General features: G+C 30.3%; 1 protein-coding gene across 7 annotated transcripts; it reads left to right on the top strand.

The window, feature by feature from the left end:
* Nucleotides 1–8075: 8075 nt before the first annotated feature.
* LOC107845822 lies at nucleotides 8076–20814 on the top strand. Of its 7 annotated transcripts, XM_016690309.2 has the most exons (5): nucleotides 8139–8328; nucleotides 8463–8618; nucleotides 9302–9398; nucleotides 19376–19628; nucleotides 20232–20814. In XM_016690309.2, exons 2-5 carry the CDS (start codon nucleotides 8490–8492, stop codon nucleotides 20233–20235), a joined length of 483 nt encoding a protein of 160 aa, XP_016545795.1. In that variant the 5' UTR covers nucleotides 8139–8328; nucleotides 8463–8489; the 3' UTR covers nucleotides 20236–20814. The 7 variants fall into 7 exon arrangements, 5 of the variants coding, with proteins under 5 accessions (XP_016545795.1, XP_047253829.1, XP_016545798.1 ...); XR_007045605.1 differs by lacking the exon at nucleotides 9302–9398 and having other exon boundaries at nucleotides 8076–8328; XM_047397873.1 differs by lacking the exon at nucleotides 9302–9398 and having other exon boundaries at nucleotides 8147–8328; nucleotides 19371–19628.
* Nucleotides 20815–21559: the final 745 nt, after the last annotated feature.

Here is a 21559-nt window from a genome sequence, read left to right as displayed (position 1 = left end):
TGACTGATTACCACCATGACACATGCCAATTTAAATTAGAAATGTTTCTACGTACCTGCAACTTTTCACTTGAAACAACATTTATCGTTTTTGAACTCCCCAAAAGTTGTGTCAATAAGTTTGCATTTCTCTTTCAAAAATAATGAAACTAAACGCCCTAATTTTCTACTCCTATTGTAACTGAAACGTGAAAAAATTGAACAAGAAAAAGGATTTTGATATTTGGCTTGCTTACTTTAATTCTCTTAATTAATATTAATAAGTTGTTAAAATTATTAATTAACCCTTCATTAAAAAAAGTTGGGACATTATAGATAATTATTTTATTTTCTTATGTATGTATATAGATTTTGATTTCCTTGAATATAGGATTAGAGTTTTTCTCAATGATTTAGGAGGTTTAAATTTTACCTTGAGATTTTGAAGTTCAAACTCCATGTATTACATTTTTAGTTTTTGAACCCCTTAGAAAATATGCTATATTTAAACCATTTTTGAAATTATATTACCCTCTATAATATGATTTAACAACACAGGTTTAAACACATAGTGACATATTGAAGAAGTTTATAGAATAATATTGAGTGTAAGAATACAACTCTTTATGTTTCTCTCCTCAACTAATTTATGCACATAGGTAGTTCTTATATGGACCTACAATCTATAAGGACTCCTATTTTTTGTATTTATTAATTTTTGTATAAATTGTAGTTATCGATAGAGGATGATGTACTTCTCTGTACATGTTTTCCATTATATATAGACAAAGGCAGGGACGGCTCTACAATTTGTCAAATCATTTATAAATATTTTCTCATGGTATTAGATATCCAAAATCCATTTAATTTATTTCTCTATCTAGCCCTTTTGTTTTTATTTTTTTTCTAAAATACATATAGAGTCTTCATCTTTCACTACACCCAACTTTTCTTCTAGCATCCCAGGTTTAAGTTTTTCTGCTACATCTTCACTTTATTCTAGTATCTCAAGTTCAAGTTTCTTGTACATTTTTTCTTCTTTTATTAAGTAGAACGTTATTTGGTTTATCCCCTTCCATTAATATTGGTTCTCCAACAATACTAAATCTAAATTCTGTTGTTGCTCTTACTACTCTTAATGTCACAAATTTGACTATTAAGTTAGGTTCTGTGGAGGACTATCTTACATGATGCACTCAATTTATTTCTCTACTACTTTTACACTAATTTATGGATTTAGTTGATGGCTTAATCGTCCCCCCATCTCTTCTTCTTGGTGAACATCTAGAATTTCACAACCAAACCTTCTCAATCGATCTTAGATAAAGATCGATCAAAGTGTCCATTCTTGGTTATTGGCAACATTATCCAGTGAAGTTTCTTTGATGTTCATTTTTTTCATCTATGGATGTGAGTCAAGATGGATCTATTGAGTTGAAACGCCAACTCACTACCTTGTGTAAGGATGATAATACAAGCATTGAGCAGTATCTTCGAAATTCCAAATAAATAGTTGATTCTCTTGCAGCAATTAATTCACCTGTTGCTTCTCAAAATTTCATTGATCATGTTTTACTAGGTCTTGAAAAAGAGTATGACACCTCGGTTGGCATCATTACACACTTTCCTATCCAACCATCGATCGAAGAGCTTCACACCAAACTTTTACTTTATAAGCAAATGTTGCAGCAATTTAAGGAACTTAACTGTCTAGTTATGTACCAAGCATTTGCTGCATATTTTGTTTCTACAATCACTCCTTAAGATTCTAGCTCTTAATTTGATAATCATATTGACCTTTGTCGAGGATGATCTTCTTCTTCCAAAGGTTGTAGCCATAGTGACAAAGGTCGCGTCTTCAACAATTGCAGGCAACAATCAAATTCAGTTCTGACAATTATAATACATGCATTATCACAACTAGACAGTCACAACTAGGTATTGTTGGTACTTACCCTATCTCTTATTCACATTATGTGAGTACCAATTCACTATCTATGGGAGTGCTTAGTTCTCACCCATCTACTCTTATTTGTCAAATTTGCAGATCTCTCAGACATACTGCCTATAAAATACACTAATAGGTTTAATTATACTTTATTTCTAGTGATCTTCCTAAATCTTTTACAACCACTCTGTAGGTGAAATGAATGATTCTACTTGGTACGTAGACTCTACAATATCTTTTTACGTGACTCCAAGGTAACATTTTTCACGAAACTCCATACACTTGTCATAATCATATTTTGGTTGGGGATGAAAAATTTCTCAATAATAGTAATATTGAATATACCCAATTACCATCCACTTCCCGTCTCCTTTATTTGTGTTCTATATTTCATGTTCTTCAGTTACAACATAACTTAATTTTAGTCAAAAAGTTATGTGATGATAATAATTGTGTTGTTAATTTTGACTCGTCTTCTATTTTGCTAAGGACAAAGCCTCGAGTCAAACTCTCCTTTAGAATCTAGTAAAGGTGATGTATACTATCTTTCAACCAAGTCATTGTACTCTCCTTCTCAAGCTTTAGTTATTGTACAATAATCGAAAGATGTCTAGCATCGTCATTTGGGTTACTGTTGAGTTCGAGTCATAGATAGTCTTAGAGACAATAATTTTATTTGTTTACTTAATTTATTTTAAAATAAGTGTGTTTATTGTGGATTAGGAAAGAAAAATCATTTGACATTCATTTAGTAGAACATTATAGCTCTTTTCTCATGGAGATTGTTCATTCATACATTTGGCATTCACCAATTTTATCAAATTTAGGTTACAATACTATGTTATTTTCATTGATGATTTTTTCAGGTTTACATGACTTTATCCTATAAAACATAAATCTGAGATTTTTATACATTTTTGTGCCTTTCAAAAGCTAGTAAAAAGAATTTTCAACACTAAAATCAAAAGTTTTCAAAGTGAGGGAGGTGGGAAATTCGATAACAAAGTCATGGTCTCATACTTTTTTGATTTTGGTATTATCTTTTGTAAGTCATGTCCAAACACTCCCATAAAAAATGGGGTAGCATAAAGAAATCATCGACACATCCTTGATATGGTGTTAACCATTTTCACAGATGCCGTAATACTGTCCATGTTTTGGGTTGATACAGTATTTTATGCATTTTACACCATCAATAAGTTACCATCCCCAGTTTTTCAAGCAATTTCTCCATTTGAGAATTTTTTTCAAAATCCTCTAGATTATGATTTTCTTAAGATATTCGATTGTGAATGTTTTCTATATGTATTCTCTCGAAATTCAAATAAGCTTGAACCTCCTTCAGTTTGTTGTGTTTTCTTAGGCTATGCTTATAATTGTAAAGGATATTGTTGTTTGAATCCCAAATTAGGTAGCATCTATATTAGTTTTTAGGAGTTACCTTTTCATATCTGAGTTATATCGTGACCCTATTGTATCTTAGCCTCTCTTTATTTTGACCCTCTTGTAGCCATTTCACCCTCCCATCTACATGTGTCTTATATTATTTTCTTTTTCTGTAGGACTCTTATAGGTTCTTCTTGTTTAGGTTCTTTACACATTTCTAATGACCCCATTATTCAGTCTCCTAGTGCAACCTCCCCTGTTGAGACGTCTCTTAGTAGGTCGAGTTCACATGTATCTCTTACTATTCCTTCTATATCCAACTCTACTATTGTCGCTCATCTTATGCAAACTCACTCTAAATATTGCATTTATAAGCGCAAAATGCTCTTCTCTCTAAATCCAATCATCTCTGACATTGAGCCTTCATGTTTCTCTCAAGCAGTAAAGAATCCCAAGTGGCAAGCAGCCATGGCCGATGAACTAAATGCTCTTTTGGCTAATCAAACTAGGGTTCTCATCCCTTATAATTCTAAGATGAACTTAGCCATTGCAAATGGTGTACCACATTAAGATAATTCAAATGATTCTGTTTAGCGATACAAAGCTTGTCTTATAGCATAAGGTTTCAACAACTACTTGGTATTGACTATCATGCAGCTTTTAGTCTCGTTGTCTGTGCCATAATAATGTGTATTATCATTTCTCTTTCCATCTTTTTTCCTTGTCAATTCACAATTAGATGTTAAAAATGCATTTTTTCATGATCTACTTTGTGAAGAGGTGTCCATGAAACAATCATCGGGCTTTGTTCGTCCTGACTATCCGCAACACGTTTACAAACTAACCAAAGCTATTTATGAATTAAAGCAATCTCCTAAGGCTTGGTTTCATCATTTTTGTACATTTCTTCTTGATAATGAATTTATTTATAGTAAATTAGATTTCTCTATATTTATTCGTAAGCGTTCATTTGGTATTCTCATTTATTACTCTATGTTGATGATATTATTCTTACTGGAAGTACTAATCCCCAAGTTGATAATATCATGCGAGTCTTTCACATCAATTTTCCATGAAAGACATGTTGGTTTTGAAATCGAAAGGGCGTCATACGGAAGCATAAAGTTCGTAAATATTGAGACAATAAATTAGACGACAAAGAAAACAATACTAAAAAGCATTAAATTATTATATGTTTTGGCCAATCGGCCTACATATTATAAAACCTAATATCAAAAAACATTAAACCTATTGGAAGAAATCTCCCCCTAAACAAAGACTCTTTAAAGATTACATTGTGGATGTTGTTGTGTTATGGTATGAGAAGGGGGGTCTTCTATTTATAGATGTCCAAAACCTTTCCTCCAAGAAAGAGGTTAGCCAAATATGGAAAAGAATTATATTTTCTTTCAGGAAAAGTAAAAATAATTATGATAACTTTTATTTTTCTTCTAAGAAAAAATAAAACTTAAATATAGTAAGAAAATCAGGGCAAAAACCCTAACAAATCTCCCCTTTTTGGCTTGATTTTCTTCACTTGACCCGTCTTCTCTTCATATCACGTGCATGAACTTCGGTCTTGATACAATCTTCATAACTGCTGCTTTCCATGGTTAAAAATAAGGTTTAAAATATCATGGTTAAAAATTGGTTTAAAATTAATATTTTATTTTCATTTTTAAAGATGCAGCAGCAGGCGTGTTGAAAATATGGTTGAAACTTGTTCTCCACATGTAGTTCGACAAAAATCTTCATTATCACCCAAATTATTGCAGCTTGATTTTGAAATCGCTTTGAACCTGTTTAATCTCGTCTCACCAAACCATTGGACCATTGAACCGTAAGTTCTGCTACCACTTGTTGGGTTCGAAATCGAGAGGGCATCATGCGGAAGCTTAAAGTTTGCAAACCTTGAGACAATAAATTAGACGACAAAGAAAACAATACTAAAAAGCATTAAATTATTATATGTTTTGGCCAATCGACCTACATATTATAAAACCTAATATCAAAAAATATTAAACCTATTGGAAGTAATCTTCCTCTAAACAAAGACTCTTTAAAGACTACATTGTGGATGTTGTTGTGTTATGGTATGAGAAGGGGGGTCTTCTATTTATAGATGTCCAAACCCTTTCCTCCAAGAAAGAGGTTAACCAAATATGAAAAAAAAATTATATTTTTCTTTCAGGAAAAGTAAAAGTAATTATGATAACTTTTATTTTCCTTCTAAGAAAAAAAAAACTTAAATATAGTAAGAAAATCAGGGCAAAAACCCTAACAAGACCTTGGTGATCTTTATTACTTTCTCGGTGTCTATGCTACTCATACATCTCATGGTCTTCATCCATCTAAAAAAAAACATGTATTGATCTATGGGTTGAGTTCCATATGCACACTTGCAATCTTGTTCCTGTTTGCTTGTTTCGCTTATGGATAGTGAGTTACTTTTGAATTCTACTAAATATCGGAGCATGGTAGGTGAACTTTAGTATTTGACTTTAACTTGTCCTGATATTGCTTATGTTATAAGTGTTGTCTCACAATTCATGCATGCTCCTCGTACCACTTATCTGCACTCTGTGAAGTGCATTTTCAGGTATCTGCAGGGTACTATTACACATGATATTTTTCTCAAAGCATCTTCACCCATTTCTATTATGGTTGGCTACTCTAACGCTGATTGGGCTAGTTTCCTCGATAGTCAACGTTCCACTACTGAATTTGTAGTAAATTTTGGGTAATAGTTTTATCTCTTGGCATGCAAAGAAGCAACCAACTGTCTCTAGATCCTCTACCTTAGCAAAGTATAGGGTAATTGCCTACATTGTTGCTGAAAACTTGGATTTGGCATGTTCTTTTTGAGCTTAGTGTATACCTTTAGGAAACAGTTGTGTGATGTGTGATAATGTTAGCTCAACGTATATAACTCGCAATCCGGTGTTTTTCATGATCGCTCTAAACATGTTGATGTGGATTTTCATTATGTTCATGATAAAGTTGCTCAAGGAGATCTTGTTGTTCAATATGTGCTCACTCACTTATAGTTTGATGATATCTTCATAAAAGTATTATCCTCATCTCAATTTTATTTTTTATAGGACAATCTGTCTGTTATTTCTATCCGTTCAGATGAAGGGAACGTATTAGAACTCTTATTTATTTGTATTTATCTCTCGTATAAGTTGTAATCATTGATAAATGATATTGTACTTATCTGTGTACATGTCTTCATTATATAGACAGAGGTAGGGCTCTACAATTCGTCAAGTCATTTACAAATATATTCTCACAACCACCTATTCTAATATAGAAGAACGAAAATCAAATAAAGGTTTGAGGCGTCCAATCGATTTTAAGCTAGAAAAAGAAACAAACTTACCAAAAAATAAATAAAAAGTATGCCCATATTTCCGTGTTTTAATTAAAAGTGAAAACAGTTTGTTGGAAGTATTGCTCCTAAAATTATTTGGTATTACGCGTTAGGTAGGTTATTTTCAAAACCCAATTTACAAGTTGCATTTAAAGAAATGAAGAAGAAAAAAAGGTGGAGTCTTGCAAATAAAGTTTCCTTCTTTCTCATAATCTTAATAAACAAAGGGGCCAATGAAGTGCATTAAAGCTCCCACTATGTGTGGGATTTAAGATTAGATGGGATGAATCGTAAGAATTTATCTGTATTTCTATCGGAGGATATTTTCATGACTTGAACTCATGACCTCCTCATCACATGATAACAATTTTATCACTTACCAAGTACACCCCTTCATAATCATAATAAAAGCTTTAGAATTTAGAAACTAATTGTTCTGTTTGTTTAACAGGAAAAGCTAAGTTGAGTTATTTGAAGTTAACATGTTTAATTTATTATGTTGTCAAATCCATCAGGTAATTAACTGTGATTTCCTAATTGGGTAGGCAAGTTGGTGATACCTTCCAAACAGGCACATGGTGTCTAGCCCGTTCAATTTAGATTTTTTCTGTTTATTATAGAAAAATAAATTTTAAATTTTGAGTAAATATAAGAAACAATTTATACAATTAAACATTATAAGATAATTACAGGTAATTTCTGAATAAATATTAAATATTAACCAAGTAAGAATGAAGCTTAAATATTAAGCAAGAATGAAACTAAAACCCATTAACACTATCCATGTATATAACTTTAAATCCAAAAATAATTAGTACTAAAATTTTAATTAATATTCCATTGAGGAATTATAATTTCAAAAGTGCTACATTTTTTAATGATAAGAACTACCATCGAAGGATATATGGCGAAGGAATATTGCGTGATGAATAAGATCCTTTGTTGAATCAGAGGTCTGGACTTTGTAACGAAAATGAAAAAATTTATAATAGAGAGTGTTTTATCCGAACTTGAAATGCATGAACATAAGATATTCAAGGCAATAGATATTGAATACCAAGTGATTATACTAACAACAAATAATAAGAAATTGAATATATGTATATATTAAATCTACAAATTTTAAATACTCAATCCATTCTAACTTTTAAACAGGGAATTAGAATTTTCAGTCAGGGATTCAGAATATAAAGAAGTGAATACACTGAAGACGTCATGGGGGTCCATCGTCTACTATATATACATAAAAATAATACTTCATCAGGCTCAATTGTGTCATTTTTTATTTTACGTGAGTCAAATAATTTAAGTTTGATCGTAAATTTGAAAATATCTTCAAAGTTTTTCTGTCATAAAATTTATATATCAAGAAACTACGCAAAAGTACATCACAATTTGACAGTTCAAAAAATATACTTAAAATATATATGAAAAAATTACATCAAAGTTAGATTTGTTTGAATTTTGAAATATAAAAATCACCTATTAATTGAGACAAAAGGGTATATTTTATCCTTATGTATATAATATAATTTTTTATCGAAAGAAGTCTGATGAACCCTTTGAACCCAAGTGGCTCCGTCCGTGGCTCCTTATATCAGGCCTCGTGTTTCTCCAACTCCTCTCCTCATTCAGCAAATATGGTAAGCCTTGTTTTCTGGGCAATCTTTAATTCAAAGTTGTTATGTGACAATTCTTTTATCGAATTTTCTAACTATATTGTTAAATGGGGTTTGAGTTTTCACTATAAATATTCAATTTTCCAATTACTATACAGTATACACCCATTGAGCTGTAGGAAAATATGGGTACTCAAAGCTTACACAGAGAATTTGGAGAAGAAAAAATATGTGTTTCTGAGAGCTATGTTGTAGACATGGAGCACTTATCTAATCTTGTGGAGAAAGATATAAATGCAAATTCAAGAATTACTGTAAGCTCATCTTCTTCTTCTCAATGTTTTTTTGTTTTTTCATATTCAGAACACTATGCCCTGCTTCTCCCCTACTATTTTTTTTCCACTCGATGTTCGATAGTCGAAATTAGAATTTGAAATTTATGATTTTTAAATTTTAATTTTTTAAGTTATTAGATTTTAAATATTGTAATAATTTCAATATTTGATGAATTTTTAAGACAAATACAAAATTTGAACCACAAGTATTGAGTTTGTATGAACCCCTTTCTAGCACTCTTCATCACCCAAACTTTATCCTAGTCATGGATAGATCGCCCAAATTTGGGTTCATTAATTAGCAGTAACAATTATCCTACGAAGGAGAAAAATTAAATTTGAATTCACACTGGAAAGTCAGGAGGCCAACTTCATTATAGAATTTGAAATGCAGACTTCTTGTTAGAGATGGATTTGACCTATGTCAAATGATCACCTCATGGTTTAATTTAATTACTCAGATAAAACACCATCAATACATATTGATCTTATACTTGTTGGCTTAAAAATTACGAGGAATAAAATAATTAATTTTACAAATTAGTTCTTGAAAATGAATTTCTCTTTAAGGAAAAAATATTCTTGATGAATTAAATTATATTGCAAAAGCCAAAAATACTACATGTTTTTATTTTAGTAAGATGGTTTAATTATCGAAAAAGTTGCAGAAAAATCATTCGAGGAAGGGTTCAATGAAAAAACCGAATTTCAACGATGTCAATGAGAAAGACACAAACCTAATGGCGACTTCACCAAGAGGTAATACTTTAAAAAAAATAAAAAATCTTTTTTAATATTCACCATAAATATCAAGTTGAACTACTTAATAATAGTTTGCTACAACCATTTAGATGATAAATGGGCAAGCTACGTACGTATTTGATCGATTCAAAAATAATTACTTTCATTAGTTAAATATATATCATTTGTATTAAAATGATACGTCATCTCTCTTATTTTTCAAATTATATAAACAAAAGTGAATATATATTCTCAATATAATGGACATTTCTAGAGATTTAATTGGAAGGAATGGGTTTAGTCTTTTCAACGTTTTTGGCTCAACGGATGGTAGTCCGTTCGGCCTTGTTGTGTGGAGCGGAGTGTTGGCCAGTTAAGAACTCCCACATCCAAAAAATGAAGGTGGCAGAAATACGGATGTTGCACTGGATGTGTGGACTGACTAGAGGGGATGGAGTTCGGAATGAGACTATCCGGGAGAAGGTTGGTGTGACTTCAGTGGAGTGCAAGATGTGGGAAGCACGATTGAGATGGTTCGGACACGTGAAGAGGAGGGGCATGGATGCCCCGGTCCGTAGGTGTGAGAGGCTAGCGTTGGATGGTTTTAGGCGGGGTAGGGGTAGGCCGAAGAAGTACTGGGGTGAGGTGATTAGGCGGGACATGGAACAGTTACAGCTCACCGAGGACATGACCCTAGATAGGAAGGTCTGGAGGACGCGAATTACGGCAGAGGATTAGGACCAGTTTGGGTCGCTAGTGTAGGGAATTACTTGGTGGGGGTTTTATTCTTGTTATGATTCCGTGTTCCGTGTTCCATGTTTTATTACGAATCTGTGTGTTTTCCTCTGCTTTCCTCTGTTTTATATTACCTATGGGTGTCGTATTTATGTTATGTAATCTGCTTCTGTGCTTTACTATGTGTTTGTGTGGTATCTCGTGCCTTGAGCCGGGGGTCTATCGGAAACAGTCTTTCTACTTCATCAGAGGTAGAGGTATGGACTGCGTACATCTTACCTCCCCCAGACCCCACTAGGTGGGAATACACTGGGTTTGTTGTTGTTGTTGTTGTTGTTGCTTGGTGGTAACCATCGTAGTTTTATTAGTCGAATCTCTTGTTCTCCTTATTATTTGTTTTATTTGTCACGTTCCACTTTTCGAATATCAAATCATATAGATTTTAATCAATATTTTATGATGTTTTTTTAATTATAACTTATATGATTTTCTATCTAATTCTTAAGTATTTAAATTTTAACTTTAAAATATTAAATTAATATAATTATGTTTAATTTTCAAAAAGTGAAATATGACATATAAAGTGAATAATAATATATACGGACGAGATAGAGGTTAATTCCGTACTCAGCTAGGATAAAACAAACAAGTAAACAAGTGCATCATTTAAAGATGTTTTAAACTTCATCACCTGCGTCTATTCTTAATTTCTATCGGTCTTTGGAACAATTATTGAACAACTTTGAGCGGGGATTTCTTTCCCACTATTGTGAATATAAAAATAATGATCAAAATAGAATTACATTGTTAGCAATTCTTATGAGAAATAGAATCACAGCTAATCAGAAAAATTGCCTAGAAGTTCGAGGATTTTTTAATATTATATTAACCAAAAAGTCAACTTTATCTTTAAATGATGCAGAATGGAATAGATTTGACCTTCTATCGACACTAAAAATTACCCATCGCTAAATTTGCTTCCTTAATCTTTAACTCATATACTTATATAATAACAACAATAATAATTATTTTGGAGTATATTTTATAGTTTGACAATCATAGAGTTATTGACAATTAAATCGTGCCCAAACGGGGCGGATCTATGTAGAAGGTACGGGGTGGTACGGTATTCGCACTTCTCGGATGAAACTCTGTATAGTTATGTGTATATGTATCAGTTAATGTATAAATATTAAGTTTGGCACCCACAATATCAAAGGGACTAGTGGTGTAAGTGGTTGAAATTGTTTGCTTTAACTAGAATAACGCGGGTTTGAAATCTACTCTGCACTATATTTTTAGAATGATTTTTAGCACTTGTCTGTTTTCTCTTACAAAAAGAACATAGTGTGGCTATGAAGAATAGAACCCGTGACCTCTTCTTTACAAAATATTTGACAATACCAACTAGGCAAATCTTCATGCAATACTAACACTTGTTAGATATATATAATTATAGTTTACTCTTTGAATATTGATTCCACTATCCTAAAATATCGTACGGAGTATACGTTATTATTCAAAACAAAATGACATCCGAAACTTTCAAATCTTGGATCCGCCTCTGTGCCCGCACCATGCGTACACTTGCTCTAAAAACATATATAATTTGACTAAACAACTCATATATAAGACAATCCACTCTGTAGCGTCATTGTCATGTCGTTGTGTTGCAAGATAATCAAAACTTCAGTAATTATTGTAGTACTTATCTTAGTTGCCTTGTAGTTTCCTTAATTAATTTTTAAATCATCATAGTGGATACATGGTGACATTAGCTAATATTGTCTTTTTGTCAATGTTCTTTTTAAAGATTGCCAAGATTTTCTTGGTGAGTTACGATTTGATGAAATCATTATGCTACTAATTGTTAATTTTCAATCAAATGGAATAATTGAAAAATATTTATCCAATCTGTCCACTCAATGACATTCAAAAATGTTGAAGATAATAATGATTTATGTGTATAATTTGCCAATGGGGTAGAGTTTAGAGAGTGCCATACCTTTTTAATTCCATAATTTAGAAAAAACCGCACATGCATTAGAATTATTGAGTAAAGCAGAGTAACTTATCACACTATTTATAGAATAATCCAAATCGAATTAATGTAAAGATTTTAACTTATATACATGCACACAGTAAATAGTTTTATATATTAGGGTCGTTTGGTTGGAAAATAAGTATTATGAGATTGCTTATTTCTAAATAAATTATTTCAAAATTAGTTATTCCACCGTCAAGGTGAGATAAAAATAACACTACAATCTCAGGATAACTAATTCTGAAATGAGTTACTCATACATTTTATCTCAATCAAATATGAGATAAGTTCATTCAAAAATTAATAGATAAATTAGTTATTCTTTATCACTTGTACCAAACGAGCCCATAATGCAGTTTAAATGGTTAGATATGTTAGTTACTCCCACTACTTTATTTTGTTTATCATAGTTTGATGTTGCATAAAATTTTAATAAAGAAAGAAAGATTTTTAAATGAGTTGGTACATAAAAATGATCCTAAACTTGACAAAGATTTTTAAATGAGTTGGTACATAAAAATATCCTAAACTTGACACCAAATTATAACTTTGACCTTCAACACAAATATGACTTTTAACTATTCAAAACTGCACAAATATGACCTCCAATCCTACGTGAAAAAACGCGTGTTCAACATGCAAAACTAGACGCGTCCAGCTTAAAATCTAAGGGCATAATACATAAATATGACCTTAAACTTTGATAGTGCACAAATATGACCTTTAACTATTCAAAACTGCACAAATATGACCTTTAAATGACTCTTCACTATTATTTTTTTTTTTTTGGCTCAAAGATGAAAATGGCATCTAATTTCTTTTGTCATTGCGGAAAAAGAGCAATATTGAAGATTTATTAATTAGGCGGGTCAGCCTAATATGAAAAAATCGAGCGGGTATGTATATATATTATAAAGCAGAGGACAAATTTAAGTTATATTCTAAATATTATTTATTTAAATATTAAATTAAAGATGAAACTATACAGATAATAAAAAAAATATAGTTTTAATAAAACGTTATTAAATTAATGTTATTAAGGATAGTAGTAGTATATTAAATTAACGTTATCAAATTAACGTAATTAAAATATTATTAAATTACGTTATTAAAATGTTATTAAATTAACGAGGGGCGGACCTACGTGGTTGCCATGGGGTTCACCTAAACCCCCTCGGTAAAAAAATTACGTTGTATTTATAAGATAGAAAATGTATATTTATGTACATATATTAATGTTGAACCACATGAAACAAGGCACTTAGATAGCCTAGTGGTGTTATTTGCTCTTCTTGGGCGCTTCCTTTAGCTTACTGTGCGGGTTCGATCCCTGCTAGTGGTTGTTTTTTTTTTAATTAAAAAAAATTAGGTGCTGCTGCTATAGAAATAAATAAATAATAATAATAATAATAATTTTTTTAAATTAAAAAAAGATTAGGTGCTGCTACTATAGCAATAAATAAAAAAATTATTATTATACTAATAATAATAATAATAACAACAACAACAACAACAACAATAATAATAATAAAAAAAAAACGACGTCGTTTTAATATAAAAAATAAAACTTTGACAGTGCACAAATATGACCTTTAACTATTCAAAACTGCACAAATATGACCTCTCTCCAAGTCAGCCATTTTAATGACGTGACACCGTGTGATTGGATTACCTTTCCACGTAGGTGCGAGTGAGACTCACGCATGGGGTTGCAAAATCGGAGGTCATATTTGTTTAGGTTTTGAATAGTTAGAGGTCCTATTTGTGCACTATCAAAGTTTAAGGTTAAAGTTATAATTTGATGTCAAGTTTAGGGTTATTTTTATGTATTAACTCTTTTTAAATCTTGTCATAACATTTGTGTGGCTAGGGATGATGCAGCTCCCGCAATAATTTTATCTGAACCCAATACTTTTCATGCTATATATAACTCTGGGTAAAAATATATTGAAGTTTAGTACAAATAACAACTATACATTCATAACTATTATAATAGATTCAATCCTAAAAATTTTAAAGATTGAATCCATAAACTATATTTCTAAATTCGTTTCGGCATGTTATCCGTAAAAGCTTCTCACTACGAAATATATTGATGTGTCATTCTTTTTTCTTGAGCGGACTAGTAACGAAAAATAGAACAAGTATTATTTTTATCAAGTTATCAACATGTTACTTACTAATAAGAAGGAAAGCAGGCAGCAGAGCGTCAAAATGTCTGCTTTAGTTGGCTGCTTCAGTTTCTTGCTTCGTGATTTTACTAATATCACCTCTAATTAATTATTATTTTCTCCGTTTAATTTTACTCGTCACAAATTAAGATGACACTTCTATTAAGAAAACAATGATTGGTCGTATAACTTTATAATTTTACTCCTATTAATAATTGTGTCATGTTGTTTAATTAAAGTCAAATTTCATATTGATGGAGTAATTGTTTGAATGATACCAAAACATTTTTTAAGTAAAAAGTAGTAGCCTTTTATACTCTTAACAATAGCCTTTTATACTCTTAATGATAGTTCATCCATTTTTGTTAATTGAATTTCACAAAAAATAATTTTTTTAGTAGAATTATAGTAAAAAAAAAATGGAGGGAAACATTTCATGATAAAAGTGCTCTCGTGAAATGAGATTTTAAAATGAGAAATATTTGATTTGTTATCATCTCTAGTAAAAGTACAATTAATTTTTCCATTTTAAAATGAGAAATATTTAATTTGCTATCATCTGTAGTAAAAGTATAATTATTATTTTTTAATTTCTAGTATATTTTTATACATTAATGAATGGCTTTAGTACTTTATAAATTTTCATACTATTAATTTGACATTTGAAGATTTCAAAAAGTCTTGACACATTTTATAAGATTGGTTAATTCAATGTTCATGGAGTAATCAATTAAAGGTATAATTGAAAAAAAAAAATTGTCTTATCTTGATTAATGAAAATAACAAGTATAAATAGAAATTAAATTAGAAAATTGTGACGAGTAAAGCTGAACGGAGAGAGTATAAGTTATTTATGTATTAAAAAATTAATAATATTTAATAAAAAATAAAATAGACATTTATGACATGTCTGTTTCAGTTGTTTCAATCGTAATTTTACTAAATATCACCTCTAATTAATTATTATAAGTCATTTAAGTATTAAAGAATTAATAATATTTTTTTAAAAAGGTAAAATTGATATAAAGTGATAAATTGACTCTTGATGTTTTAAATTAACTTGACGTCTTATGTGAGGCTCACTTAAATTTTTTTTCACAAGTATTTTTTATTTTAATTTTGTTATATCACTTCTAATTAGTTGTGTGAGTCATTTATGCTGCTTTGTTGCTTCAAATGTGATTTTACTATACCACCCCTAATTAATTATTATGGTCATCTAACCATTATACCACATAAATTGAAATAAAAGAAAAAAATATTATAAATTATAATAAATTAAAAATTAAATTATTTAAAAAATGTAAATGATTATCAATGTTACAAAAGTTTGGACAAGGAGAGTACATATATTATTTGAAAATTACATAAAAAGTATTATAAATTAGAATAGTTAATAGCTTAAAATATCTATAAAAAAAAATAATCTGTTATATATTTCAAAATATATGCAAAAAATATTATAAATCACAATAATTAAAAACTTAAATTATTTTAAAAGTATAATTGATGATCAACGCCACAAGAATTTGGACAGGGAGAGTAATATATATATATATATATATATATCAATAATATATATATATCAATAATATATATGTATATATATTATCTATCAATAATCTATAATATATTAAAAGTGTGAAGTGCCCTAAAAATATTATTTAAACTTTTTGTCCTTTATTAGAAGTCTTTGTTTTAGATAAAATTATCTTTTCACTATTTTTTAAAATATTTAAAAGTTGAAAAATAATTAAATATATTTATAATAAAATCTTTTCTTATTAGAAGTTATCAGACAACTACTACTTTTTCCATTAGTTTAAGAATTCTAAATCAACTAAATATTATTTTAAGAAGATTTAAAAAATCTAAAATAAATGTAAAAGCGTTAGATTAAAAAAATTTAAGAAATATCAAATTTTAACAGTTATAATTACGTAATAAGAATGTAATATAAGGTTTTGTAAAGATTTTACTTTAAAAGCAGGAAAAATTTTAAATATAGAAAAAAATAAGAATAATAACCGTACAATAAATGGTTCAAATTGATTTGTCTCTCTTAATCTGTTGCAAGGGGAAGGGGTATTGCATGACAAAGCAAAAGTGATATGTAATTTAAATGTTTACACTTCATTTAAAAATCTTTGCAATAGATAAAATTATTTAATTTTAAATAATCAAATGTTACACGTGCGAGATACGTGCGCCTAAACTAGTAATATATTAAAAGTGTGAACAACCACCAGAGTTGGCATAGTGGTTCAACGCTATGTCCCTTAAGCAAGAGGCTGGGGGTTCGATTCCCACCTCTGGCGAATGAAACAAACTCTGTGGCCAGTTCTCTACCGCAAAATGTGTTGACCGAGAAACGGAGAATTAGTCTCACGGCTTCCGGCTGTGGAGATACCTTGGGAAACCAAAATAAAAAGTGTGAAGGACCTTAGAAATGTTGTTTGAACTTTTTGCCCTTTATTAAATGTCTTTGTTTTAGACAAAATAATCTTTTCACTATTTTTTCTATTATTTAAAAGTTGAAAATTAATTATATATATTTAGGGTAAAATCTTTCCTTATTAGAAGTCATTAGAATTAAAGACAACTAATTTTTTCATTAATTTAAGAATTCTAAATCAACTAAATTTGCGTTTAAAAAGATTTGTAAATGCAGAAATAAATATAAAAGATTATTAATAAGAAAAATTTTAAAAGTTTCAATTTTTTAAAAATTTTAAGTACGTAATAAGAATGTAATCAATAATTTTGTAAAAATTTAACTTTAAAAATAATTTTTTTTAAAAAATATATATATAAAAAATAACCATTCCATAAATATGGTTCAAAATTGATACGCCTCTCTTAGTCTCTGACAGTAAAAAAAAAAAAGTATTGCATGACAAACACAAAAGTGATGATTCATCACCCACTTGAAACTTTTAGTGGAAAAATATATATGTGCTTACACTAAAATATAGTTTATATTATATTATTATATTAAAGTGTGAAGAATCTTTGAAAAGTGATTTAAACTTTTACACTTCATCAAAAATTTCTATAATAGATAAAATCATTTAATCTTAAATAATCAAACGCTACATGTGCGAAACGCGTGTAATTAAACTAGTAATATTAAAAGTGTTAAGGACCTTAGAAATGTTTGAATTTTTTACCCTCCATTAGAAGTCTTTGTTTTAGACAAAATCGTCTCTTCACTATTTTTTTCTAATATTTAAGAGTTGAAAATTAATTAAATATATTTATGATAAAACTTTTCCTTATTAGAGGTCATCAGAAACAATAGCAACTAATACTTTTTCCATTAGTTCAAGAATTTTAAATCAAAATTTGATTTTAAGAAGATGTGAAAAACCAAGAAATAAATATACCCATTCACACCATGTATAATATTAAAGCATTTATTTTGTAGGCACGAAATTGTTTAGCCTTATAATATATTTTAGAAATACATCAGTACTGTAATTATTATACCATGTGAAAATTATTTATTCATGTTCATATCAGATAAAAAGAATTCACGCCATAATTTTGTTAAATCTTAATTGAAATGTGTATACATGACAAAATTACTAATCCAGCAGCATATCCGTAAATATTTGTTCACACTTCCAAATATTTACATGAAATCAATATATACGCGTCAATATGCTTGTACGTACATTTTTCACTAAATCATAATTAGTTAATATATTATCATTTAATTAAATTACTTAATCATGATAAGTTGATATAATTTATATAAGCACCTGACACGAGTATATTTTTAGGGTAGAGAGAGCATGTTAATTTGCTACTCTCCTTGTCCCGAATTTTAAGAACCGACTTTTCAATTTTGATATGAAATTTTAAAACTTTTTAAAATAAAACTTACTTATTTGTAGACCATGTAAAAAGTTTTATGAATCAAAATAACTAACACTTCAAAAGATTTATAAGGCATGTGAAGAAAATGATGGGAACTACCATAGTTTGACTCATCTTCTGTCGGTTTATCCTTATAATTTTTCTTGCCCTTATCAATATCATCATACCCATCATCCAGTCCAACTTTACCCAAAAAAACCTTTAGATTTTCTTTTTTATCATTCATCGTACGTAATAAAAATGTAATCAATGATTTTTTTATAAAAAATTGACTTCAAAAATATGAAAAGGTTTTAAATATAGAAAAAAAATTGACCGTACCACAATATGATTAAAATTGATGCATCTCTCTTAGCATTTGACAACAAGAGTAAGAGTTATTGCATGACAAATGCAAAAATGATGACATAAAATATGTATGTTTTTACATTAAAATTTATGTTTGTGCTTACATTATTATATTAAAGTTTAAAAAAACTTTGAAAAATGATTTAAAACTTTACACTTCATAAAAAAATCTCCGAAATAGATAAAATTATTAAATTTTATATAATCAAACATTATACGTGTGAGACACATGCAGTTAAACAAGTTATTGAAAACTACATAAAAAATATTATAAATTACAATAGTTAACGACCTAAAATATCTAAAAACATATTAAAAATATGATTGATTATCTAAATTCTGTTTGTGTCGCATAAATTGAGACAAAAAATAACTATACTGAGCCTGTGTTATCTGAAAAACAGTAATATATGCCCATCGAATTTTGCTTTTCACACTCGTTACTAATTTTATATTTTTAGAGTTTAATTTTGATCGTGAATTAAATTTTTAAAATAAAATTATATATTTCAATAATAAATCACAATAATTGATAATTTAAAATATTTTAAGAATATATGCAAAAGTTACTCTGGAAAATAAATTTATTTAAATTTCAAAAGTCAAAATATATCACCTTCATTGATATGATTACTATTATAATATTAATTTAGCATAGATGTTGGGTCCGTGCTTTGCACGGCTTCTCGTGACAGTACGGGCTTCTCGAGACTACTAATTTTATAAAAATTTGTGTAATTACCTTCTGAATGAACTGGTTGTGTATACCATCGTAGCATATATAGAACATAAATCCTCAACTTTTTTAAGTGCAGCTTTTTTGCTAGGAGCTAGCATGCCCGAAAAGCCAATGGTCGTAACAATGGAGATAGCTGATCACTCCACATCACATGTACATAATCAGAACACAACAGTGGTGGCCGCCAGCAGCGGTGCAGCCACCATCAGTGGTGCTACTGCCGTCGATAGCAAAGTAGTTGTCTCCAGGAGATTCAGTTTCCGACGATCCTCTTCCTCCTCACCTTGGGCAATTGATCCCAGGAGGATACTTGTTTTCTTTGCTACCTTGTAAGTACTCTTAACCAGTTAAATAACATTATTGTTTGTTACCTTCCTCCACGTGATCAAATGACTCGTACTAATGAGAATTTGACTCCACGAGAAATTGAACAAAACGCTGTTGGATAGGCTGTTGCATGCACCAATGGTTTCGTACTTACTCTGGATGTACTTGTTCAGGTCAGGTCAGGTGAATTTTTGATTATTCGTCTCTGAAAAATAGAATATTGCTCAAAGGTAACTTAGGGTCCCTTTACCGAATGCCTTTGCTACAATTTTAAAAACTGTAACCAGCAACACAGGTACTCCTAAATCAACAAAACTGTCTACTGCTTAATTTTATCTTTGGCAATCCTGCATCTAGTAATTCTAATGCTTCTCGAAGCCAGTAAGGGGGCATAAACCACTAAATAGAGTCTCGAGTACCTAACCGTGTTGGCAGCACTTGCCCTCTTTCTTCGTACGAGACAAGCAAGTCTAAGAAAAGTGAATCATCAAGCGGGGAGCTGTAATAGCAAAGCATTGGTGATCATACATTTTAGGCATGGAATAAACCAATGAATGTCATTGTAAAAACAACTGACTTTTGTTCTTGTTTTTCTACATCAACAGGTAAGTATGGGAACAATACTATTGATCTATTTCACACTATCCATGACCAAGCTCAACGGAGAAGATAAAGCTTCATATTGATCTATGTTCATACTATACAATGCTGTGATCAATGGAGAAGACAACATTCTCAGCTGACATTAAAGACGTCAAAAAAATGTTTCCCTAATAACAAAGTGATGAGAAAGTCTGAAGCTCCAAATAAAAAATCAATATGCTAGCGAAGTAGAAGAGATTAAGCATAACTGGTTTTTGGGTGACAGACTAACTGTGAACATTTGGAAGTACAACGAAAGAAGCTTGATGAATGGAGTCAAAGAGATGCCACAAAAAAACAGATAAGACCTTCCATTAGAAAGAGTTTAAATGGCAGATGTATAAAATTTGAGTCTTAACTTCTATACAGCGACATCACGTGTTTGGCTCATTAATAAAGAAAACAGGATTGCATGTGAGGAGGCATGTCGAAAACATAAATAAAGCAAATCAAAGCAAATTTTTTCTGACCGCTTAAACTTTTAGATGATTTGAAGCTATTAGTATCTCATTGTGAATCCTCATACTGCTTGTCCTCCATTAGTTTTACATCTATAAACTGGAAAATAAGGCAGACTATAGGTTTTAATAACATATAAGAGAGTTATCTTATCCTTTATACAAATTAAGTTCACAAAATTTTATTGGAGAACTAGGAATAACCAACCGTTTGCTATTTTTCTCACCTTTCCTGCCTCCCAGTCATCTTGGTTTCTTTTGAGATCCTATGCCAACTTTAGAGCAGTAATGATACTCATTTATAAAATGAACGAGATGCAACAACATTAGCTATATTCAGAGTTGATATTGTTGCAATATTTAATGACAAATTGAAGGTCTGAAGGCAAACTCTTGAGTCTAAGGGGTTCAGGTTGAGTAGGTCAAAGACGGAATATTTGGAATTCAAGTTCAGTGACTTGAGGCAAGAGGACGAAGTGGTGGTGAGGTTGGACTTCCAGGACGTTTGTAAGAGGGACAATTTTAAGTATCTTGGGTCTACGATTCAGGGGAATGGTGAGATTGACGAGGATGTCTCTAAGTGTATTGAAGCAGGATGGATGAAGTGGAGGCTCGCCTCGAGTGTGTTGTGTGATAAGAAGGTGCCCCTTAAGCTTAAAGGCAAATTCTATAGAGTGGCAATCCATCCGGTCATGTTGTATGGAGCAGAGTGTTGGCCAGTCAAGCGTCCCCTCATCCAAAAATTGAAGGTGGCGAAAATGAGAATATTGCGTTGGATGTGTGGGCTTACTATAGGGGACAAAGTAAGGAATGAGATTATCCGGGAGAAGGTA

This window comes from Capsicum annuum, chromosome 10 (assembly GCF_002878395.1).
Source record: "Capsicum annuum cultivar UCD-10X-F1 chromosome 10, UCD10Xv1.1, whole genome shotgun sequence".
NCBI lineage: Eukaryota > Viridiplantae > Streptophyta > Magnoliopsida > Solanales > Solanaceae > Capsicum > Capsicum annuum.
Note: the sequence above shows the minus strand (reverse complement) of the source record. Positions and strands in the feature narration are given on the sequence as shown.